Here is a 21,580-nt window from a genome sequence, read left to right as displayed (position 1 = left end):
CCAGCAGGCCAGGATTCTGAAACAAACCCAAAACGGGTGTCTGGCTAAAAATCGCAGCTCAAAACAGATCAAACTTACTACAGGATGTACTAAAGATCACTTTGTGCAATATGGGTGTCTGTTTCTGAGAGCCTGGTTCCAATCAGAACCAGATATTAATTTCTATGTGCAAATGGCCTGATTTTGGCATTTTGTTTGTTGGTTGTAAAGATTCTGGATTATTCATTTCAGCTGCTCAATGAAATCCTTTTTCTCACAGTCGGGACAGTCAGTGCCATGTGTCGATGTCCGTAGCTGGTGCCATTAAGTAAATGAGGGGTTAAAGTTCGACTGGTTCACAGTTATGTTAAAAACATGAAAACATCATTGTTAAGCAATCATCGTTTCATAACAAGTAAAATCTGGGGTTATTTCATTCCAGCTTTTCACTCAGAAGATAGTCTGAACTTAAAAAAAAAGAACAAAATCTCCCTCCTGAGTCACGTGATGCATGGGTTATGTGAGGTTATTTTATGGTTTGGTCAGTACTCAGCTTCCTCTTGACAAGGGTTTGTACTTCATATATGCAAACCATCAATCCACTGCCTGTACCCACTTCTCCATGTAAGGTCACAGCGGGCCCTGTGCCCGTCTCCTGGTGCCTGGAGAAGTCACCAATCACAATATAACACAAAGAAACATAAACACACTCACAAGAAAACAACAAAAAAGACAAGGAAACTTAAGACGCAAATAATTGGACTATGAGAGAAAGTCTGAGTACCCAGAAAGAACCTATAAATCCAGCATAGGGTTCGAACCTGAGGCCTTCTTGATGCAAAGCAGCTGTTTTAAGAAGTTCACCATCATTCAAGGTTAATTTCAAACATTGTTACATTAATTGCAACCATTGCTAAATAGATTTACATATCTGTATAATATACAAAACTATATAACATACAATGTGAATAAAAAAAGACTAATAGACAAAATGACTTGCAAATAGGACAAAATATGAATGATACAAAACAAATTAAAGACTTCGTACACACAGAGATGACTCCAGCTCTACCATGCAGCTCCCAAACAAACCAGGAAAAAAGGAAAGCTGGAAAATGAAAGAAAACAAGAACATGAAACAAAAGCACTAAGCAGAAATTATGATGAGCTGCACAAAAAATCGGAAACAGGCCCAAATATGCAAAATCATGAAAAACGGAACAAAACCACAGCAACCATAAAAACCCCATTAAGGCCAAAACAGTTTCAATAAACCAAACCTGTGTGTGGCTGGTGTCACTGAACTCAATTAATTTGGTTAATTACAACTTATTTATGATTTACCAAGAGTGGGGACTGCATTTTCACATGGGACCAATTTAAAACTTAAATAACTTCATTCCTTTCCGAAATTAAAGGACGATTTGAAATCCTTTAGTATTTTCTTGGGGTATATTTGTCTGATAATTTTTTTGATGATCATTTAAATGTGACAAAAACGACAATGTGATGAAAAAACAGAGAAAATCTGAAAGCTGGCAGATCCATTGCAGGACTGTTTATTAAAATATGTTTTTTTTGTGCATCTAAAGCAGCATAAAAAACATGAAAACCTACATTTTTAGCTTTCGCTTGGTGCAGGAAACTTGAGATGCTGATAAAAGACTGCTTTTCCGAAGGCCTGTTAACAGAAAGACAATCCCATGTCCAACTTTTCATCGCTGTGGTCCAGAAAACCAACTCTATCTAAAAGTAATGAAACTGTACCATGACAAATATGAGTGGGGGAAAAAAAATCCTAAAACATAATTGGAACCTATAAAACAAGATGGAAGATTTTCTAACTCATTTGGTCAGTAAGGTTTGATTAATTAACAAATGTGGGTGTCATCAGCATAGCAGCTGGCATGTTCATCATGTTCCCTGAAAATAATACAAACAGGAAACCAGAATACACAGAGCAGATGTGCATGGTCCAGAATCTGGTGTATCAACAAAACTAACCATGAAAAGTATTTAAAAACATGCTAGGTAACTGATAGACAACATAAAAAATTCTGCAAACTTCAACCAAGCAGAAAACAGGAGTTGAGGCACTGCAGGGACAATAATAAACAAATTAAAAACAATCTATGAACATCACAACTCAGGCAAATAAATGGGGGAAACACTGTTAATAGGTGTCCAAATGAGGTCTTTCATTTCTCCCTTAAAGTTGTGATTTCAAGTTTTGTGTTTTTCCAGCTGTGGGCTGGGAACTATTATTTTTTTTATTTTTCCCTGAACAACATTTGATTGGAAAAAGTTTACAAAATAAGTGGTTAAGTGCCGAGTTGTTTAACGACTCTTAGTCACACCAGGAGATAATAGGCCTTCGGTGATTCCCAGAGGTGTTGTCATGATCCTGAAACATCTGGGATTCATCCCGGCCCATGAGTGGTTGAATTTGTTTCAGCGAATTAGTCTGGGTTTTAAACGATTTTATACTTTAAAACAAGTTGCACCAGAGAGCTTTTAATGAATGTGAAATAAACAAGAAATTTGGTCCATTTATTTACCTGTTATTTCCAACAATTTGTGAGATGTAGAAAAATTGTATTAAAAAAATATGCATATTTGTCTGTCAAAGGCTGCTGCTCTTATCACAGAAACTTTAATCACTTAATGTCTGATAAATGTGATCCTCTTCTCTACTTTAACTCCAATTTAAATCTCATCCAAATGTTCAATTATGGCCGATGTTTCATATGTTTTGAGAAGTAACTTGATTTTCTCCTGTTTTGTCAGATGACTTCAACACCAATTTATTTATTTTTTTGTACTGTATATTTTTTTGGGAATCTCACCACAGCTTTGAAAATAAACCTGTTTTAAAGACAGGTTTTTAGCACTGATTAATGCTCCTTTATAAATACTCACAACAGACAAAGGCTTTTAAACTAGATATGTTTTTGCTATGTTTGTGATTAATTCATCCGATTGTTTTTTCTCCTTTTACTTTACTTCTACTCAGAGTTTGGGTAGAAGGAAAATAATTATGTTAATGTTATAATGAGGACAAACATATTATTTACCAGTTCATCTCCATATGACGTGAGATATGAGGGAAAGAGCAGCTTTAACACTTTCATTTTAAAAGATTGTAAGTCTGACTGAAAACATGTTTTAAGAAGAACATTTCTTCCACTCTCGTTGATTCAGATACAGCAGCTCTCACATGCCAGTGGTTGAAATTAGTTTCCTCCATATTGGCTGCCTGGCTCTGCCTTTGAGGGGCTCAGTCAGAGTAATCTGGTTCATCTCACAAATAGCTGAGGGGGTTGAGGCGTCGCATCAGGAAGTGCCCTGATTGACTCCCTTTGGAGGTTTCCCTGGCTGCTCCCAATGGGAGAAGACCCTGGACACACCCAAAGTTTACTGGGCGTCTCAGGCTCCCTCTTACTGGGAGCCTGAGACCTCCCAGTAAGAGGTCTCAGGCTCTCTTACTGGGAGAGCCTGAGACCCAGCAGGAGCTGGAGAAGGTTAGCAACTATTGGACTATATATATATATATATATATATATATATATATATATATTAAGAAGGCAAATCTAAAGCTGATACATCTGTTGATCTGGGGTGCCACAATTATCCATAATGTTTCCTCTGTAATTCCTCTCATCCTTTCACTCCTATTCTGGTAAAATTGTCCAAGCAATGCTTGGGAGCTGGATGAAGTTAATGAACTGAAATCAGATGAAAGAGTCTTTAAAAATGTATTTACATTGGCAAAATGTGGTGGTCAGGAGCCTCCAAGTCAGATCCAACCTTCAGCTGACAGACGCTTTGGAGCTGATCAGATCCTCAAGTGATTATATCATCCAGACAAAAACATTCACTTGGCTTGACATGTTTTCCAACCCTGAATACTTAGAAAAATAAATCAGAGCAGATAAAAGACATCTGGCCATGTCGTATTATCAGCACTGGGAGATTTACCATTGAGTTATCTGCTTCTTTCACGCTTTATAAATCAGGATTTTATCAATTTATAACATTTCACAAAACATTGCCAGACAATAAACGCCACAGAAGAGCCTTATCTGTTCATTAAATTCCCTACAAGTGCTTAAATTCACAAACTCGCTGCTCAGAAGTAAACATCCACAGTTTCAGATCAAGGAAGCTGAAGTCGGTCTAAGAGAAAGCTGGCCAGAAGATGTAAGCCAAACATATTTTCAGGCTGATTATTCTCATTAAGATGCTCGAGTTTCTCTTCCTTTGCACTCTAGTTGACTCGCATGCATCTCCTCCAGCAACAGGGATTCCCATCTGTCTCTTCAGACGTGTGCTTCTACAAGGCAGTGGGACTAAAGGCTTACTGGGCCAAATGGTTTCATCTCCTTGTACCAAAAGGTTTGATTAGACCAACCGCAAACAACAACTAGCCCACGTAAAGACAAAAAACTCCTGGAGATTCAGTTATTGGCCCGATTTAGTGAGCAAAACCAAAGCTTTATAAATTTGCATGAAGTCCATTTTTGGATGTCATAAAAGACCATCAGTTGCTAATCTTGCATAACAAAGAGTCAGACAACAAAGTATCATTACTTTAAACCACCATAATGGCATTCAACAATGAAGGATTTTTCATTTTCGTCTTTCTTTATTCTGGAGTCAGAGGTGGTGCAAAACCTGAACCAGTCATCAGTCTATTACAGAAGCTGAACACAGACAAACATTCACACATGCTCATGTTCTCTACTGAACTACCACAACAAGACCGGACTGAACAAATCACCACGAGTACGGAAAAGTTCAAGCTGTCTGGTCTGACCACAACAACCCCCAAAGACCTGTTTGCATGCTTCAGATATAAAGTTGATCTTAATGTAAAATTTATATTTTCGTCTTATATAAAGCACTTTGAATTGTTACTGAAATATGTCATACAAATAAGAGCAACAGGTTTTCTGAGCCAAAATGTCAATGAGTAAAGAGAAAAACAGTCAAGTAAAGGTACCTCTAATGTACATAAACAGTGCAGAGGGGCATGAATAATTCTGGGCTCAACTGCATCTCATTAAGAAAACCACATGAACTAAACTTACAGCAGTGGTAACACGTGAAAAATGTTTAAACTTGTTTCCTTCTGTAAAGTGTTTGTGTGAAATAGCAGGATGAAACCCATAAATACTGTGTACTTCTCCCTGCACTCACTGCATCTGACTTGCGCAAAACAACACCATAAGCCATTCCTAGAAATAAGATTTGGAAATAAGTCCTGGAAGATCATAAAAAATCAAGAGACATTTTCTGCAAACTTCTGAGAGTCTCTCCAGGAGCCTGTAAATCTCTGCCACGGAGCGCTGGCGTCGGATTCGCACTCCTCCTCGACTCCCTCTCCTCCTCGAGTCAGAGTCTCTCCCCTGCAAAGCCCAGACCAATCGGATCTGAACTGCAGCACCAGGGGTGGAAAAACAAATGCTGTCACTGCTTTTCGAAGAAAGCGTTGACATGTTCGAAGAAGGATAACAGCTCTTCAGCCAGCTGGCATTCACCAGGAACAACATCTCAAATGTATCCTTACTTACATTAATGTGAGAAGACTGCCTTTCATTTGTGAGCTGTACTTCTTCAGATGTAAATATGTGAATAGAGCTCTCAGTTTAAAGAAAACTTTCTTAACCAAACTAAACCAAGCATGCAGTTACTTTGTGCTTACAGCATGGTAATTATTTCTGACTATAACAGCCAAAGTTACAAAGTTTACTTCTAAGATTAACATCTCAACAAACTCACGTGTATTTTTTATATCTAGAGCAAAATGCTTCATGTAGTGATGCTGCAGGTTCCCAAACTGGACTTTGTCTTCATGTCCGGTCCATGAACTCCTCTGTCAGCCATGACAGAGTCCAGCTCACATTCGGTTGATGCCTGAATGAAATGGATCCTGGATATAAATCACTGACATGAACTTCCTTCGTAGGTTGACTGGCCTTATCAGTGGAGATGATGGGGTAATCCACTGGGAGTCTGCATCGCATGAAGACACACGTCTATGGAGGCTTTCAGGGAACCCCTCGGTTCTGGACCAGAACCAGAACTTTCTGGAGAGAATATTAGTCTCCTCTAGACTGGGAACGCCTTAGGATTCTCCAGAATAAGTTCAAGACGAATGTCCTTACTGGACATGAGAACTTCTTTTGAGTTTTCCGTTTGGGGTTTGGTATCTTTCTTGTTTTTCTTGTGTATATGTATTTTAGATTTATTTATATAACTCTTAAATGTGGAAGTCTTTTTCTGCTCCCACATTTCTTATGATGTTTAAATTATTAGTCATCTTTCACTGGTTTGTCTCAGTGTCTCATCTCTTTTCTTCCTTCACAGCTTTTCTGCATTGTTCCATCACAACATTTATATATTTATATTTATATTTTCCCATTTTACTCAGATCTTCCCGTAACTCTCCCAGTGGTCTTGCTGGTTTCTCTTCTACTTTTCCTCTGTGGTTAATTCAGTTTGTACCATTTAACTTATTTTTTTTGAGCTCACTAAAAATCTCTTAACACTTTGTTGGTGTGCAAACCCTATACATAAAGACTGATGTGTCTTATCAAGGACACTAACTGGCAGAATATTACTTTCTATTCATTTACTCTTTGTCTAAACCTGTTTATCATCGCATTAGTGCGGCGAGCCTGGTGTCTATTTCCAGCGGCCATTGGAGATGAGTAGTTCACCCTGGTCAGGTTGCAAGTCCATCACAGAATATTACTATAATGTTCTTAAATAAATCAAAATGCTGTGGTTAAAACGATATATATTCATCAAAACTACTATTCAGTGTAAAGTTTTGAGTAATGTGAGATCCTTTAAACATGTTGCTTAAAAACCTTGATATTAACTAAAACTACTTTGATTCTTAAACTACACATTAAACTACACATTTAATGTGTAGTTTAATATATATATATATATATATTAATTTTAACTTGGTTATGCTGTTTAAGTATAATCTTGCTGCAGTAAACAGCCAGTCACATGAAGGCTGTTCCCAGCATATAGACGTAATCATGAGAACTTTTATGTTCAGCTGACCTTCGTAACAATAATTGTGGGACCTCAACCATCACCTCATTGGCCTCCTGCCCAGCTTGTCTTGCATCCGCTGCCAGAATTCTGGGAAACGAAATTAGCAGCAGTGAATTAAAGTGCATCCACTCATCTGTGAGCATGTTGTCTTTCAACAGCATGCAACTGCATTTAGCCTTGAGTAAAATGCTTTCTGCAGTAGATCAATGGTCTCGGGTTGTAAGCTGATGCAAACAGCTGTTTTTGAATCTTATTCACGTCAATCAGCCTGGACTCTAAATGAAATGAAATGTATTTGAAATGTGGATGAGATGGGACCTTTATCTAATACTGCTCAAAGCAATTCATACAATCAGGTGAATTATTTCAGAACAAAACATTCAGAGTAGAAACAATAATCAGTTTGCTAGTTTGGATTAAAATGCATCATAAAAACAACTTTTACACTGGAAGTTTGTTGCTGTTGTTGTGATTTTTCCCTCATTTTCTCTCAAAGAATGTGTGCGGAGGACAAGTTGTACGAAAACCTTCAAACTGTCTATTATGCGAACAAACTGAGCTTTAAACTGGAAAATATGAAAAAGTTGAATCCCTAACATCTTGTGATTATCGGCAGATAACAGTTAGGAAATGAGAGAATGTGTTTGATTTATCATAGCTATTATTCGGGGGGGGATATGAGGATGATTTGAGGAACCAGGGAGACAAGCGGGGAGTGTGGATGATCTCTATTATCGCATGTTGTCCCCTGCCAGATGCCGCCCTGGATGGTTGCCCATATCAGAAACTGTCATTGTCAGGAAGTGACAGATAAAAGCGAATAAGGAGGATTTGACTTGATACCAGGATTTTTCTGTTGTCCAGACTCACCAGCAACAAACTGACTTACATTGAGAAATCAGATTGATGACATGCATTTGTATTGAGTCATCTGGATTATGTAACACTGAGTCCCTAGAACAGATGCTTCAGAGAGCTTTGTTTGTCCAAACGGATGAAGACATTCAGTCTGGAAGAGGGATACTAACTATGTTGTTCCCAACAGGCAGGTAGTGTTGCATCGTCTGTTTCTCTCTAGAAAATGTGCGTTTGTGACGGTTGCCATAATTTTTAGTTGACACTTTATTAAATATTTGACATTTCAATCTTCAAAATATACAAGCAATTTACAGAAGTGAACGTCTGAAAGGTTTTAAAATTGAAACAATGTTTTGATATAACTCCGTTGTATTCCTGAAACATGACCCAATGTGATATATTTTAAGCCTTTTTTTTTGATAAAGGAGACCAAACTTTTCTTTAAGTTAATCCTACAAAAGTAAGGTTGTTGTTTCTGTAAATAAATTGTGCAGTTTCTGTGTAATGTGCACGGCTCAGTGTTTATCTAATTTACATGTGAAACTGCAAATGAGCATAGTTAGTGAACAATCCCGAAAAGAAATGAATTCGTCACACCTGGCCTGTTTTGTTGCTGAATGTAACTTAAAACCTTGACTAGCAGCGGTGCTCAGCTGCTTTTCATGAAGCTACTGTCTTCCACGCTAACTCTTCCCATGACGCAGCCCAATCATTTACCTCCCGCCCGGAGGTCCGCAGCCAATGACGAGGCAGAAGTTCACAAGCGCTATTTAAGACGCTTTCAGTCCAATGTGGCTCAGATAACGGCGCTGTACGCCCACCAAGGCGGAAACTGTAGTCTGTACAACCAGCGGCGGCGTGGGACTCACATTAATTAGAGGTTTTCTCTCAAAGGATTTCTGGCTGTAAGAGATGAGAGCCTGGCAACTTTGGTTTCTGTGCTTCGTGGTGTTGAATGCGGATGCGCAAAAAGGGACTTCCCTGGAAGAAGATCTCACTGATTCTGCATTTGGTGAGTTTTCCTTTTGCTCTGGTGCATATTAACAAGTCTGCAGAGCAATAAAGCCCAACAATCATTCACTCATTAAGTAATGATTAAATGTCTGCAGGATTGTGCATTACTTTATGGTGCAGAAAAGTTTAACCGCATCTAAATGAGCTTTTCATGCCTAAGCAAATCATTATCTTCATCCTAATAACTTCAGTGCAGAGGGCCTCGCAAAGCATATTTTGTAGCAGACTGCAACAGAGTAAATCATTCTGAATACTTGCAAATAATCTGAAATGTGTGATGTGCTTATTATCAGGTCCCTTTGCTCCAATAATCCTGAAAAATAACATCCAATAAAGGTAAATTGGCTAAAATAACCTAATTGATTAACTTTGTAATTTTGCTCCAAGAGGTAAGATAAAAAAACAAACAAACCTTGTTTTGCTGACATCCAAGAAGCTGTGCTGGTCCAAGTCGCTCTGTGGACACAATCCCCACTGTGAAACATGGTGGTGGCAGCATCATGCTGTGGGAATTCTTAAGAAGGACCAACTTCTGGTCAGAGTTGATTATGGATTAGGATAAACACAGGAAAGTCCTAGGAAAAAAAACTGCAAAAGAATTGAGTCTGGGTCTGAGTTTTACCTTTCTGCTGCACGACAACACCAAATACCCAGCAGGAGCAACAACGGAAGACCTTTAGATTAATTTAGATTAATAGATACTAATCTGTAAGAATGGCTATTTTTTACTTCTCAATTGACCATGAGCTATTTTGCCCCCCAAAGAAGAGGCAACAATTTGAATCTCTAGATGTTCACAGTTGGTTGAAACAGACCAGAAGACATGCATCTGCTGTCGCGGCAAACGTTATTTCTATCAAGTACCAACTCCGTATGTCTAAAGACAAATGCACGACACAGTCAGATTTCTACTGATAAACATAAAGGGAAACTGTAGTTTGATTTCTCTTCACAATTATGTGATCCATTTTGTTAGTCTTTTACGTAAATCCTAATAAAATACAGAGATTAAAAGCTTAAAGTAGGTTAATAAGTGTCTGAGGTTGCTGCTCTGAAAATCAGCTCAGTTGGATAAGATGAGCATGCAAGTATCTCTGGGACCCAAAAAGTAATTATAGTCTGAGACGGCAGGAACAAAGGTGGGGGAAAAAAAACCCAGTAGAGAATGTGGAAGTCTTTTCCAGGCCCGGTGAACCACTGTAACCCCACAGCTCTGATCTTATCTAATCTAGCAACTCTTTACTCTGGGATATTTTTTGTAGTTGGTTATTTAGTTAGGCTTTCTGCCCTTATGATTTGTTGAAAGTAAGTCCTACTAACCTTTTTATTCAGGCAACTTCCTTCACCCTGTGAAAGATTTGTTTGACGAGGATGAACATCACTCGGCTATCGCAAAATTCTCCCTGCGTAACCCATCCCATCCCGACGACGACCTCTGCTACATTGTTCCCGGAAAACCAGAGACCCTGGCAGCCTGTGGTTTCAACAGCGCATCCAAAACCTTCCTGGTGATCCACGGATGGACGGTGAGCACAGCAACTCTTAAAACACACGCTAGAAACGACAGCTTTAAGTAAATTTAGACTTGTTTTTAATTTTTTTTTTTTTAACATTTCCACTGTCCTGCCACCAGCTGAGCGGTATGTTTGAAAGCTGGATGCCGAAGTTGGTGTCTGCGCTGTACGAGAGGGAGCGGACGGCCAACGTTGTTGTGGTGGACTGGCTGAGCTCGGCTCAGAACCACTATGTGGTCGCGGTTCAGAAAACCAAATCGGTGGGAAGAGAAATCGCACGCTTCATTGACTGGATCGAGGTGAGTGGTCCTCTCTTTACTCTTTTACACCTTTTTTATGGTTTTGCTTTGTGAATAATTCATTTGAAAATATTATTTCAATAGAAAGATGTTGAATAAGTGCTCCAATAATCTTGATGTTACGGCTCACCAATTAAAAATGTTCAGTGTTTGGAAAATGTATTTTGCTGTTTTCTTCTCTTTTTGCATTTTTTGTTAGACTGGAATGTTTCAAATGATTAAATAGTTTTTACTATCAAATGGAAATCGCCAAAATGCAGCCATTAAATAAAAGCTATCTTTGGCGACCTGGTCCTATGTAAAGAAGTAACCTAAAAACTAATGGTTGAGGAAATTTATTCGTCTCCTTTTGCTGAGGCACATCGGAGGGATTTAAGTGTGAACAATCTTGTCAAGTTTATGCTAAGATTTAAGTCTGAACTTGAAGTAGGCCACTCTGAAACCCTGTTTTTTTACCATTCAGAGGTGGAGTTGCTGGTGTTTCTCTGAGAATTGTCTTGCATTTTTCGAGCTTTAGTAATCAGTTTGATATCCAGGCATTGAACCACTTTTGATACTAGAGAACATAATTCATGGTCCATCATAAATCTATTTCCTTTAGCTGTTTATGATGTTTATTTAATAAACTGTATTTGTTTTGCGCCCATTGTAATGGGATGCACATATACCAAAAAGTTCCTTTGTGTATTTTCAGTCTACAAAATATTTTCCCAAAGTGTTTGGGAATCTTCAAGGTCTTTTTGGTCTCTCCTTGACGTAATTTGACACGTCCATCTTTTTGTGGAATCACAAACACTGACCTTAACTGAGTCAAGGGAAGCCTGTAACACTTTAGACATTGTTCTGTGTTTTTCTTCTCCCTCTTTTTTGTGAAGATGAGTAGTTGATGCTTTCTTTCCTCTTGTAGTTTTAGTTGACTGTCCACTTCTGAGAAGATTGACCACAGTTCAAAGTTTTCTACATTTGTAGATAATGGCCCTCATTGTGATTTTCTTGAGTCCTAAGCCTTCGGAATGTTTTTGTAACTCATTCCAGACTCATAGGTTTTTATTAAATGTTTATATTTTTAAAGGAAACCACCAACATGCCTCTTGACAAGCTCCACCTGATCGGCTACAGCCTTGGGGCTCATGTGGCTGGATTTGCTGGCAGTCATGCCAGCAACAAAGTTGGACGGATTACTGGTAAACGACTATTTTACATAAAAAGATGAGCAAAGTGAAATCTCGCTAATCCCACTCATTGCATTGCTTTTTCTTCTTCTGAAGGTCTGGATCCAGCTGGACCTGACTTTGAGGGCGAACACGCCCAGAGGCGCCTCTCTCCAGATGACGCCCACTTTGTGGACGTCCTCCACACCTTCACTCAGGGTTCGCTGGGTCTCAGCATCGGGATACAGCAACCCATTGGCCATGTGGACATCTACCCCAACGGGGGCAGCTTCCAGCCGGGCTGCAACATGAGGGGCGCCTTGGAGAAAATCGCTAACTTTGGGATATTTGGTAAAGATTCTGTTTACACTTTGATATCCGGGCTTATAAAAACACTTTTGTCGTCAAAACAATTTTGTTCTCAGTAAGACAAGTTGACATTTATTTGTCTTGGACAGGAAATACAATATTAAACTTTTTTAATACCAACTCAAACTTTTACAAATGTACATCCGAAAGGTGTGATGTGCATGTCTATTCAGCCCCTTTGTTCTGATACCCCAAAATGAAATGAAGATTTTTAGAAGACATCTAGCTTACAGAGTCATCGTGTTCAAATTAGTCTTACTATATTTACAGTTCTGCTGTGAAAGCCTCACAAGTTTGTTAGTGAACAAACAGCATAATGAAGACCAAAGAACGAAGTAGACGGGTCAGAGAAATGACAAGTTTTATGTAACACCATTCATACACAAGGTCATACGAAAATGTTTACAGGACTTCAACATAAAGACAGAAAAGAAAAACTAAAGTATTAGCAAAAAGAGTCAGAAAAGAAGGAGATACTAACATACAGACATTAAAGGTATAAAACGAATGTTTTAAAAAAGTTCATTAGTCAGACGGGGGACACTTTTTGTCTACATGCATTTTTTTCCTCCAGTTTTTTTCAGCATGAGCAGAGAAGACGGTCAGAGTTTTGAGAAATGAACTTGAGCTAAATGTATTGTATTGGAAGAAAAACTTGGGGTAAAGATTTACCCTCCAGTGGAGCATTAATCCAACATGTTGAACGTTTAGGTCAAAACACATGCATGTGTACGTCACATGTTTCAGATATATATTTTTTTCTTACTTGCTTTCTTTACCTTTCATTGTCTGTCAATGAAGCAAACTCTTTGTTTTGTCGTTTTATCTCTCCGTCTGCTAAGATGTGTTCCTTTATTCATTCCCATTTGCTCCTCAGCCATCAATGATGCGGTGAAGTGCGAACACGAGCGCTCCATCCATCTTTTCATTGACTCGCTGCTGAACGAGCGGGAGCCTGCCAAGGCCTACCAGTGTGGCAGCAACGACATGTTCGACCGCGGCATGTGTCTGAGCTGTCGCAAGGGCCGCTGCAACACTGTCGGCTACAGCACAAGCCAGATCCGCAGGCCACACGGCGTTCAGATGTACACCAAGACACGAGCTTCCATGCCTTTCAGAGGTCAGTAGAATTGTGAACTGTGTTAAATGTGCTAATAATACTACACAAACAAGGCAAGTCATGTTTGTTTGGAAAAGAGATTGGTAGTTTGGTTGCAAAACTCTGATCACTTGAAGCTCAATTTAATCCGATGCACATTTTCAGCTTTCTAAATGTCACCTTCTCTCACTGTCCTGATAGTTTACCATTACCAGCTGAAGATCCACTTCTCTAGTAAGGTGAACACGTCAGAGATGGAGCCGTCTCTCACCGTCTCTCTGTACGGAACCAAAGGAGAGGCTGAAAACCTGGAGCTCCAGCTGTGAGTCAGCAACTTAAATGCTTCATCTAAGGGATTTATGGTACCATGATTTGCAGGTCATGTGCAGCTTTGCAACACCTAAACAGTAGCTTTAGACGGTAACATAATCATACACACATTAACCTAACCTCATTTGGTTTTGCTTTATCGGCGCTATCATGTTTTATGATGCCCATTTCTCAAGCTGGAGAGACAAAGGAAACATTTTATTAGCAGTGGCATTTCTTTGTGTGTTTTTTTAGGAAGGAAAGACTTGAGACAAACAGGACACATTCGTTTCTTCTGGTCACTGAGACGGATATCGGCGACCTGCTGATGTTGAAGTTTAAGTGGATGGAGACAAACAGCTGGTCGGTGTCCAACCTGTTAAAGATGGTTTCCTCTTGGTGGTCTGGGAACGCCGACGGTGTGGAGGTTCACAAAATCCGTATCAAAAGTGGCGAAACGCAACAAAAGTAAGTTGAGATTAGCGAAACCTCCTCCGTTGTTGCAAAAATGAAATATTCTTTTCCTAAAATATTGTTGAAATCTATATGTAGCTGATTTTTATCTCTACAATATTGTACCAATAATTTGTGCCTTCATTTTGCTGATCGATAAATTAGTTTTTTTTTAAAGAAGATTTAGTAGGAGAACCGGTCGCCAGCCAATCACAAGTCAATTCACAGACAAACAGGACACAGCAGTGCTAGCGCACAATTACCCTTAGGGGCAATTTGGAGAGACCACTTGACCTGACTTGTATATTTTTGGACTGTGAGAGGAAGCTGAAGTACCCAGAGAGAACCATTAGCGTTAGCTTTTAGGATATGCTGGGTTGAATTTATCTGGGAAGTTGGATTTCAGAACAACTTTGGACACAATTTAATAAATCAGACAAGCAGAAAGATTAACTTCCCGTTGTCTTCAATCACCATCTTAACTAGATAAAGAAAAACAATAACTTAATATTTATCAGAAGCATGTTCATTTAAGCACTTGAAGTTTCTGACAGTAAAACTTCAAGTGTCAAGTGTTTTCCTGGACAATGGATGCATCTGATTCAGTTAGATACAAAGTAGCAGAGGAGGTTGTAGATGGTTGGTTACTGTAGCGGATTTCAGTTTTTAACGCGAGAGAATGGCATGTTGGGCTTTGTGTTGGAGTCAGAAATGTGACCGTCTGAACAGAAATGGACCACGACATCAAAGCAGCAGCTTTGTCATAAAGTCGGTGTTTGCATCTACTTTAGTTTGGAACCTGTTAATGAAGATTGATAAAGCGTCACATCAAATCAACTAACTTTCTTTTTCAGGATGGTTTTCTGTTTGAACGACCCCGACGCCCACAGCTCACACTTGGTCACATTTGTTAAATGTAAAGGTGAACGGAGAACAAAACGTAAACCAGTTTCAAAGAGGTGAGTCAGTCTTTGTTTTTTCTATCACTATATTTCTGTGAAGCTGAACAGTGACCATGAGCTCTTTTTTTTCTGCAGAGTGACTCTGAAGAATGACTGACAATAAGGAAAATATGTTTAAAATTTTACCAATAAGGACATAATTTATACACTATTTGTATCTTTCAGACATAAAAACATCCTTGTACATGTCGACTAATTCATGTAAATGCTGTAAAATATCTTGCAAAAAGCTTTTTTTTTTTTAAAAGAAATAAAGTAAGTTATTTATGATACTCTTTCACCTTGATGCACAGCAGTGGTAGAATTTTAATTAGAAACATTTCTTTATTGTTCAGGCCTGACTGATATCTTTGTTTTAGAAAACAATTGGGAAAGACTCGCAGTGGCTGATAAAACCTAATCAATGTGGATGTTTATATTTCCAAGCACTTAGAGGTTATTTTTATGGGTTGTAGACGGATGGAAAAACATGGTTGTTTGGTGTAAAGAGGGTAAAGGTTGTAAGTTTTCAAATGGAAAACTGACTGAATTTACCAGGCTGGATCTGCAGGTAGTAATGTCATAAAATATATAGATGCAAAAACCATTAAAAAAAAAAAACAGACTCCTGCCTCTAAAGAAAAGGGGAAATACAATCATGTTTTTATTTAAATTTTTTCTGTAGGGTCTTTATAAAAATAAATGTTTTTTTCCTGTATTTGTTTTGCGCATACAGTCGGTCAAATTGAGCATTTACCACTTCTTAGTGTAAAACTCTCGCCACATATTTTCTCAGTTTATCCGCCTCTGTGTGCAATAAAGTCGTCATTTCGAATTATGACTTTTACTGAAGCAACCAAAGCTGCTGTTTTGTGTTGTAGTTTGTGCTGCTACTGTATAGCTCTGTTGTGACTCAAAGATGTGGCATACTGATAATATCTATATATTTCATAAGCATGTGATGCTAGTTTGAGTATTTTCTGTGTTCTTTGGTTCATTTTCATTCATTCAACTAAATGTGATCCTCAGCTCTACAGAGATCGGTACTGTTATCATTGTGACTTTATATTACATGTTATACATTTGCACAAATGGAGAATATCTTCATGTACTGTAAATCTATCTAAATACCACAACAAAAATATTTTCATTAAGAATGACCGTCTTATATTTTTGTCTATAGATGAATGTTTTTCTCATTTTTGTACATATTTGTAAAGGAGTCTAACACTGTACTGTATAAATTCTTTAATAAACAATATTTGCCAAAGTTAAGCTGCCTACTTCAGTTTGACATTGTGATGAGGAATTTTGTTTTTCTTTTTTGCCAAAAAAAAAAAAAATATATATATATATATATATATGGTAATAGTTTCACTTTATTACCAAAATCAAATCTGTTTTTGATTCAAGAAGAACAGGTTAAACTCTCACATGGCCATTTCTGATGTAAAAGAGCAACAAAGCCTGAGATTACCCAAACTGGGATACATTATTTCTTCATGTTCTTACTGTTGTGACGCCACGGTTTTTGTTTTGTTTTTTTTTTGTCTCCCTACTGTCTCAAGGTGACACTGAGAGGATTCAAACTAAGACACTTGAGTTAGCAGAAGCCTGGAGACTTGCAGCTTTTTCTTTTTTTTTTTTAAGTAGTCATGATGACCTAAAATTATGTTTTAGCCGGGCTTCTTTCTGTTCTTCCACATGAAATCCCAATTTCTTTGGAAGAAAAACGTGAAAAAAAATAAAGTCTGTATATACACACAAACGCAGAATAAAAGGGGACAGCTCAGCCACCTTTTTCCCTCGTACACAATTAGAAGCACAGATTCCTGACGTCCTGTCCATGTGCTCATTAACTTGCATGAAGCTGGAAAGCTGGTAGACATCCAAAGCAAAGGTACACTCACTCCACTAAAGTGTTTGCAGAATCAGGTGCCTTTACATTGCGACCTCAGAGTCCCAGCACGGGGGTGCCTTTGAGGAAACCTGCACACCCCCAGGGTCGCTGGAAACATTTTCCACAGCACATGTATCCCAGGAGCCTTACTGAGAATCATCCCCTCCAGGGATGAGCGACGGCAGAAACATTGTGACGTACAAAGATATCTGGTGACAAATCGGCATGAGGGGAGCTGAGCAGGTGTTCGGCCCCCACAGAGGCCATTTGCAGATCTCGGATTGCAACACAACACAAGGCTGTCAAAATGCATCGTTCTAGAGCAGCTCAGATACTTTAATTATCCCCCTCATCAGCAAACAGGAGTAATAAATATATTTTTTCTATTGTAATTCATATGTATTTCTTGAAGTGGGAGGAGTTGTGGGTGTGTCCAGGTCACGAGTGTTCAGGGGAGTGCCGCACAGGCAGACTATGCAGCCCATCACTCCAGACAGAACCAGGATAACAGTGAGGATGGCCCACCAATGAGCCTGCAGAGAAGAAAAGATTTGTTCAGATTTAAGTACAAGAAGCACATTTTGTTAACTCCAAACAACTTGTGTTTGCCGAAGTCACTATTAAAAACAGAGGCTAATTATTCTTGCTATATATATAATTTCACCCATTTCCTCCTTTTATGTTTTGCCTATATATATATATATATATATATATATATGTACATGTTTATGGGATGACACACCTGCCAAATGTAACTTTTCTGTCACATAAACTGTCGGCCTAAACAAAAATAGGCATGATGTAACAACCGCTTTAACACTTAATTTTACCAGTTGGAATTATATGCTAATTAAAAACTCTTAATCATATCCACATTTGTTATTTATTTCCACAACAGTCTTGGTAAAACAACACCGAGAGCTGATAATGACGGGCCCTGTCTCCAGTGAACTGGCTTCCAGAAACCCTGCGGTGCCTTTAAGCCTAAATGAGCATTCCTGATTCGCAACACTGCAGCGTAAAACTAAACGTCAACGACAGCTGCAACAGAACCGACACAAATAAACAGGCTCAGGACGCAACGATAAAACAAACATTTGCTTATTTTCTTCTAAATCTGACCTGGCAAAACTGAAAATGTGTAAACGTCTGAACAAATGCTGACAATCTGTCCTTTAAAAGGCAGTACAGGAAAATTAGAGCTTAGATATTCAGCTACACCAAATTGTTAAAAGTGGTAAACCAGTCCCTGCGAATAATTGTGCATTTACTTCAGTCACCCTATCTGTGATGTCCATCATAAATCTGGGAGTGCCTGTAATGCAAGAACAACAAAAAGAGACTTGCTCAGTAAAAAGTTGCTCCACTCCTCAACTTTTCATTGAAAGACTCAAAAATGTGACCTCAAAAGTGACGTTATGTTGAGCAATAATAAAAAAAACAACCTGGGCTGGCATACTGCAGGTGTATTTGCTCATGAATAACAGACTGTCTAGAAGATAAAGGAGTTTGTTAATTACTGAATATTGATTAAAAGAACACGCAGATTTGATCCACCACTTAAAACAAGACACGTTTCCCACGTTACAAGTGAAAACATCTGCCAGTGGAATAACTACTTTTTTTTAATTAATATTCAAGAAATACTGACTTAAAATCAGCTCCTATATCTTGCTGAAAATTTGTTGTATGTTAGTTTTGTCTTATTTCAAGTGTACTAAAATATGTGCACAAGAAACTGTACAAACATACTTGGTTAGATTTAGTTTTTCGCTGAAACCTTTCTACAACATTCAGTCATTCTACTGACGTCTTGTCAGTTTTCAACCTCTTTTGCTTATTGTTTAGGTGCTTGGTGTCATTATCACCTGAAAAAAAAAGAAAAGAAAAAGATAAATAAGAGATCACCTTCATCCACTCCCCCACATCATCAAAATCATCCAAATGAAGGAAAGAGTTCTTGAGTCTGGCAATTGGGCCGTCCGCATCCAGGAGGCGACACACGTGGAATCTGTCGCAGTATCCTTGGTTCCCGGAGCACGGCGCGCCGCCAACCAGGGGCAACAGCTTCGTCTGGAAGTGACGGGACAGCACAGAGGAGGAGGTGCTGGCGCATGTCATCGGCTTACCTGAAACACACACACAATTAGTTTGTATTATTTGCACTACGCAGGCCAGTCCTGACATGGATTACACGCTGTAACAAGATCTAAGATCTAAAATCCAGTCTGTATAGTTTCAAATCTCCGCACAAAAACAGCTCCATTAGGAACACAGCTTGGTTTATTGCCCAGAAAACATCAGGTCAGACGGAGGTAACATCTGGATGGACTGACACAGTCCGAGCTGTTGGGACACAGAGTTGCAAACATGTTGCTGGGCGGTGGAGGACACAAGGTTCTGTGTTTACCGGGCTGCTGGCAGCACATGTGGCATTTCTCCTTCATGCTGACTCCAGGACAGTCACACTGCTGCAGGCCGTGCTTCACACACACAGACTCAGCGCAGACCTGCGGAGAGAAACACACACTCAGACCTCATCAGGTCAAATACAAATAGTCGAGATCTGAATCTGGTCTCAACAGACGTCATGTAAACGTTGATGTCAAAAATTATTTTCACATTCTTGGCGTTATGGTTCATGCATTGAACAAATTGTAGAAAATGTTCAATATTTATTGACACTTTCAAAGAACCAGGTTAATTTAACCAGATGTTGTCAGTTCATCCCTCCACCATGTTGCTGTTTTTGTCTTATGTTTTCTGCTGATCGTACATCAGAAACACAGTGACGGAGCCGGCTGGAGGTATAAGCAAACTTTGCGACTGCTTAGGATCAACTCCCAACAGTACACGTCGACAAATTCACCAGTTGCAGACATACTAAGAGAAGCCTTCAAATTGTTTGGAAACTCTTTTAAAATTTCTGCTGCTCAAGTCTGAGCTGTAAAATAATTTTATACACACCATAGCAGTTTAGAAAGAAATCTATGATTAACAGTATGTTTTTTTTTTGTGTGAGACTAAAAATACAAAATAGGTAAAATGATGTTTGAAATGAGAACTGTATTCTAATAGCTGTTTTTGAAGAAAGATTTCTTCTGCAAATTTTTATTTATTTACTTTTTTACTTCCCCTGTAATTATAACCAGCTGTGTTGAATTTAGCATGGAAAAGAGATCATAAAAAATTCAAGACAGGAAAATATAAAAATGTTGAAGGATGGGCGCAACGGTGGCGCAGGGGGAAAGCACAACCCATGTGTGGAGGTTTCAGAGCTCAGTGCGGGTCCAAGTCCTCCGATGACCTTTGCTGCAGGTCTTCCCGCTCTCGCATAAACCACAACGGCCAAATAAAGGTCACTCGCGCCAACCAAACCTCTCAAAATAAATCCTGAAGATGTTCCAAAATGGCTCAAAAAAGTCAAATGAGATCCACATACGGCACAATGGTTATAGAAGACACAAACTAAATGAATCAAAATAATTAATTAAAAACGTGAATATTTAACAGTGGAATTTGAAGCGTTTTATTTATTTCTTTGTCTTTGCTGATGATTGTTTTTTATGAATATAAATTAATCATCTGCTTTTGTTTGAATCATCTCTATTTTGATATTTTGCTTTGGTTTCATCTTCCATGTTGATGTTTTTCCCTGGCTTGTTTCTTTCATATTCAGTCTCTAATCTGGTTCTAATTAGCTGATAAACCAAAATGCATCGCATCCAGGTGACTATTGCAGACAAAATCATTATTAAAAAACATAAATGAACACCTGAAAACTTGCTTTTGTTTTTCTTTATTTCTGTATAAATTATGTTTCCCTGAAGCGGTTTTTTTTATGACTCAGGTCATGATAGATTAGAACAATTTGAAGAGGGATGGCGCAACAATCACAACTGGAGCAAATTCCCCAAGAAAGAAAATGCGTATTGAATGCACATGGGGAATTGGAAGTGTGGTAAGATGGATTCGGTAATTTCCCAGTAATTTCCTGCTTAATGAGGCTGTTGTTTGCAAATAAAACTGCTTTGTTTTATCTCATTAATACCAAATGTCTGAAGTAACCCAAGCTGAAACCAAGACATAAAGTAAGTTCAAATTAAAGTATAACATACATGGGGCAACCTACAAGAGCCTGAAAGCATCAAAATGTGCTCATGACAGGGTTATATTATTTTTTTTCACTATTGCAGCTCCAAAGGTTAAGCATTTGCCTTTGCAGACCAGCTTTGCAGGATTGCTGCACACTTCCAAATGCTGCCTGATTTGTTGAGTAAAGGAAAAAGTGTGTTGAGTCACAGACTCACCCCGTTCAGACAGACGCGCGTGCCCTCGCTGCAGACGGTCAAGTTTTCCTTGGGGTCTGGTTCGGGGCAGAGCGGGGAGAGGCCAGAGCACACGCTCTTCTTTACACAGTCTGTCTCCACGTCACACATCTGACCCAAAGGCTTAAGCTCACAGTTCTGACCGCAGCACAGGCCCTGACTCGGACTGGCGGAGGGAAACGAGAAATTTTCACACACATTCAGATCGTCACAAAAATCTTCACACCGTCTTGGACATTTCCACATATTGTCGCTTTAAATTTAAATGTAGGATATTTCGTTAGGACTTAAA

The 21,580-nt window shown here is 38.8% G+C and overlaps 2 protein-coding genes across 3 annotated transcripts in view; one reads left to right on the top strand and one right to left on the bottom strand.

Moving 5' to 3' along the window:
• Window positions 1-6,960: 6,960 nt before the first annotated feature.
• On the top strand, window positions 6,961-16,335 carry lpl2a (lipoprotein lipase 2 a). Of its 2 annotated transcripts, XM_081606428.1 has the most exons (11): window positions 6,961-8,102; window positions 8,806-8,923; window positions 10,258-10,451; window positions 10,559-10,738; window positions 11,811-11,922; window positions 12,007-12,240; window positions 13,136-13,378; window positions 13,559-13,679; window positions 13,922-14,134; window positions 14,974-15,078; window positions 15,157-16,335. In XM_081606428.1, the coding sequence occupies exons 2-11, from the start codon at window positions 8,824-8,826 to the stop codon at window positions 15,176-15,178; spliced, it is 1,524 nt and encodes a 507-aa protein (XP_081462554.1). In that variant the 5' UTR covers window positions 6,961-8,102; window positions 8,806-8,823; the 3' UTR covers window positions 15,179-16,335. The 2 variants fall into 2 exon arrangements, with proteins under 2 accessions (XP_081462554.1, XP_008405144.2); XM_008406922.3 differs by lacking the exon at window positions 6,961-8,102 and having other exon boundaries at window positions 8,115-8,923.
• LOC103463533 (disintegrin and metalloproteinase domain-containing protein 10) overlaps window positions 16,294-21,580 on the bottom strand; it is a 28,877-nt gene continuing 23,590 nt past the window's right edge. The window contains exons 12-15 of the mRNA XM_008406923.3: window positions 21,271-21,454; window positions 19,371-19,470; window positions 18,869-19,089; window positions 16,294-17,493 (exon numbers count right to left, since the gene is read on the bottom strand). Of these exons, the coding sequence (XP_008405145.1) occupies window positions 17,344-17,493; window positions 18,869-19,089; window positions 19,371-19,470; window positions 21,271-21,454 (655 nt within the window). The 3' untranslated portion in view covers window positions 16,294-17,343. The remainder of the gene's footprint in view (window positions 17,494-18,868; window positions 19,090-19,370; window positions 19,471-21,270; window positions 21,455-21,580) is intronic.

The sequence above is a fragment of the Poecilia reticulata genome, chromosome 4 (genome assembly GCF_904066995.2).
Source record: "Poecilia reticulata chromosome 4, P_reticulata-male-v2, whole genome shotgun sequence".
In the NCBI taxonomy this organism is placed as follows: Eukaryota; Metazoa; Chordata; class Actinopteri; order Cyprinodontiformes; family Poeciliidae; genus Poecilia; species Poecilia reticulata.
This window is presented reverse-complemented; position numbering and strand designations above follow the sequence as displayed.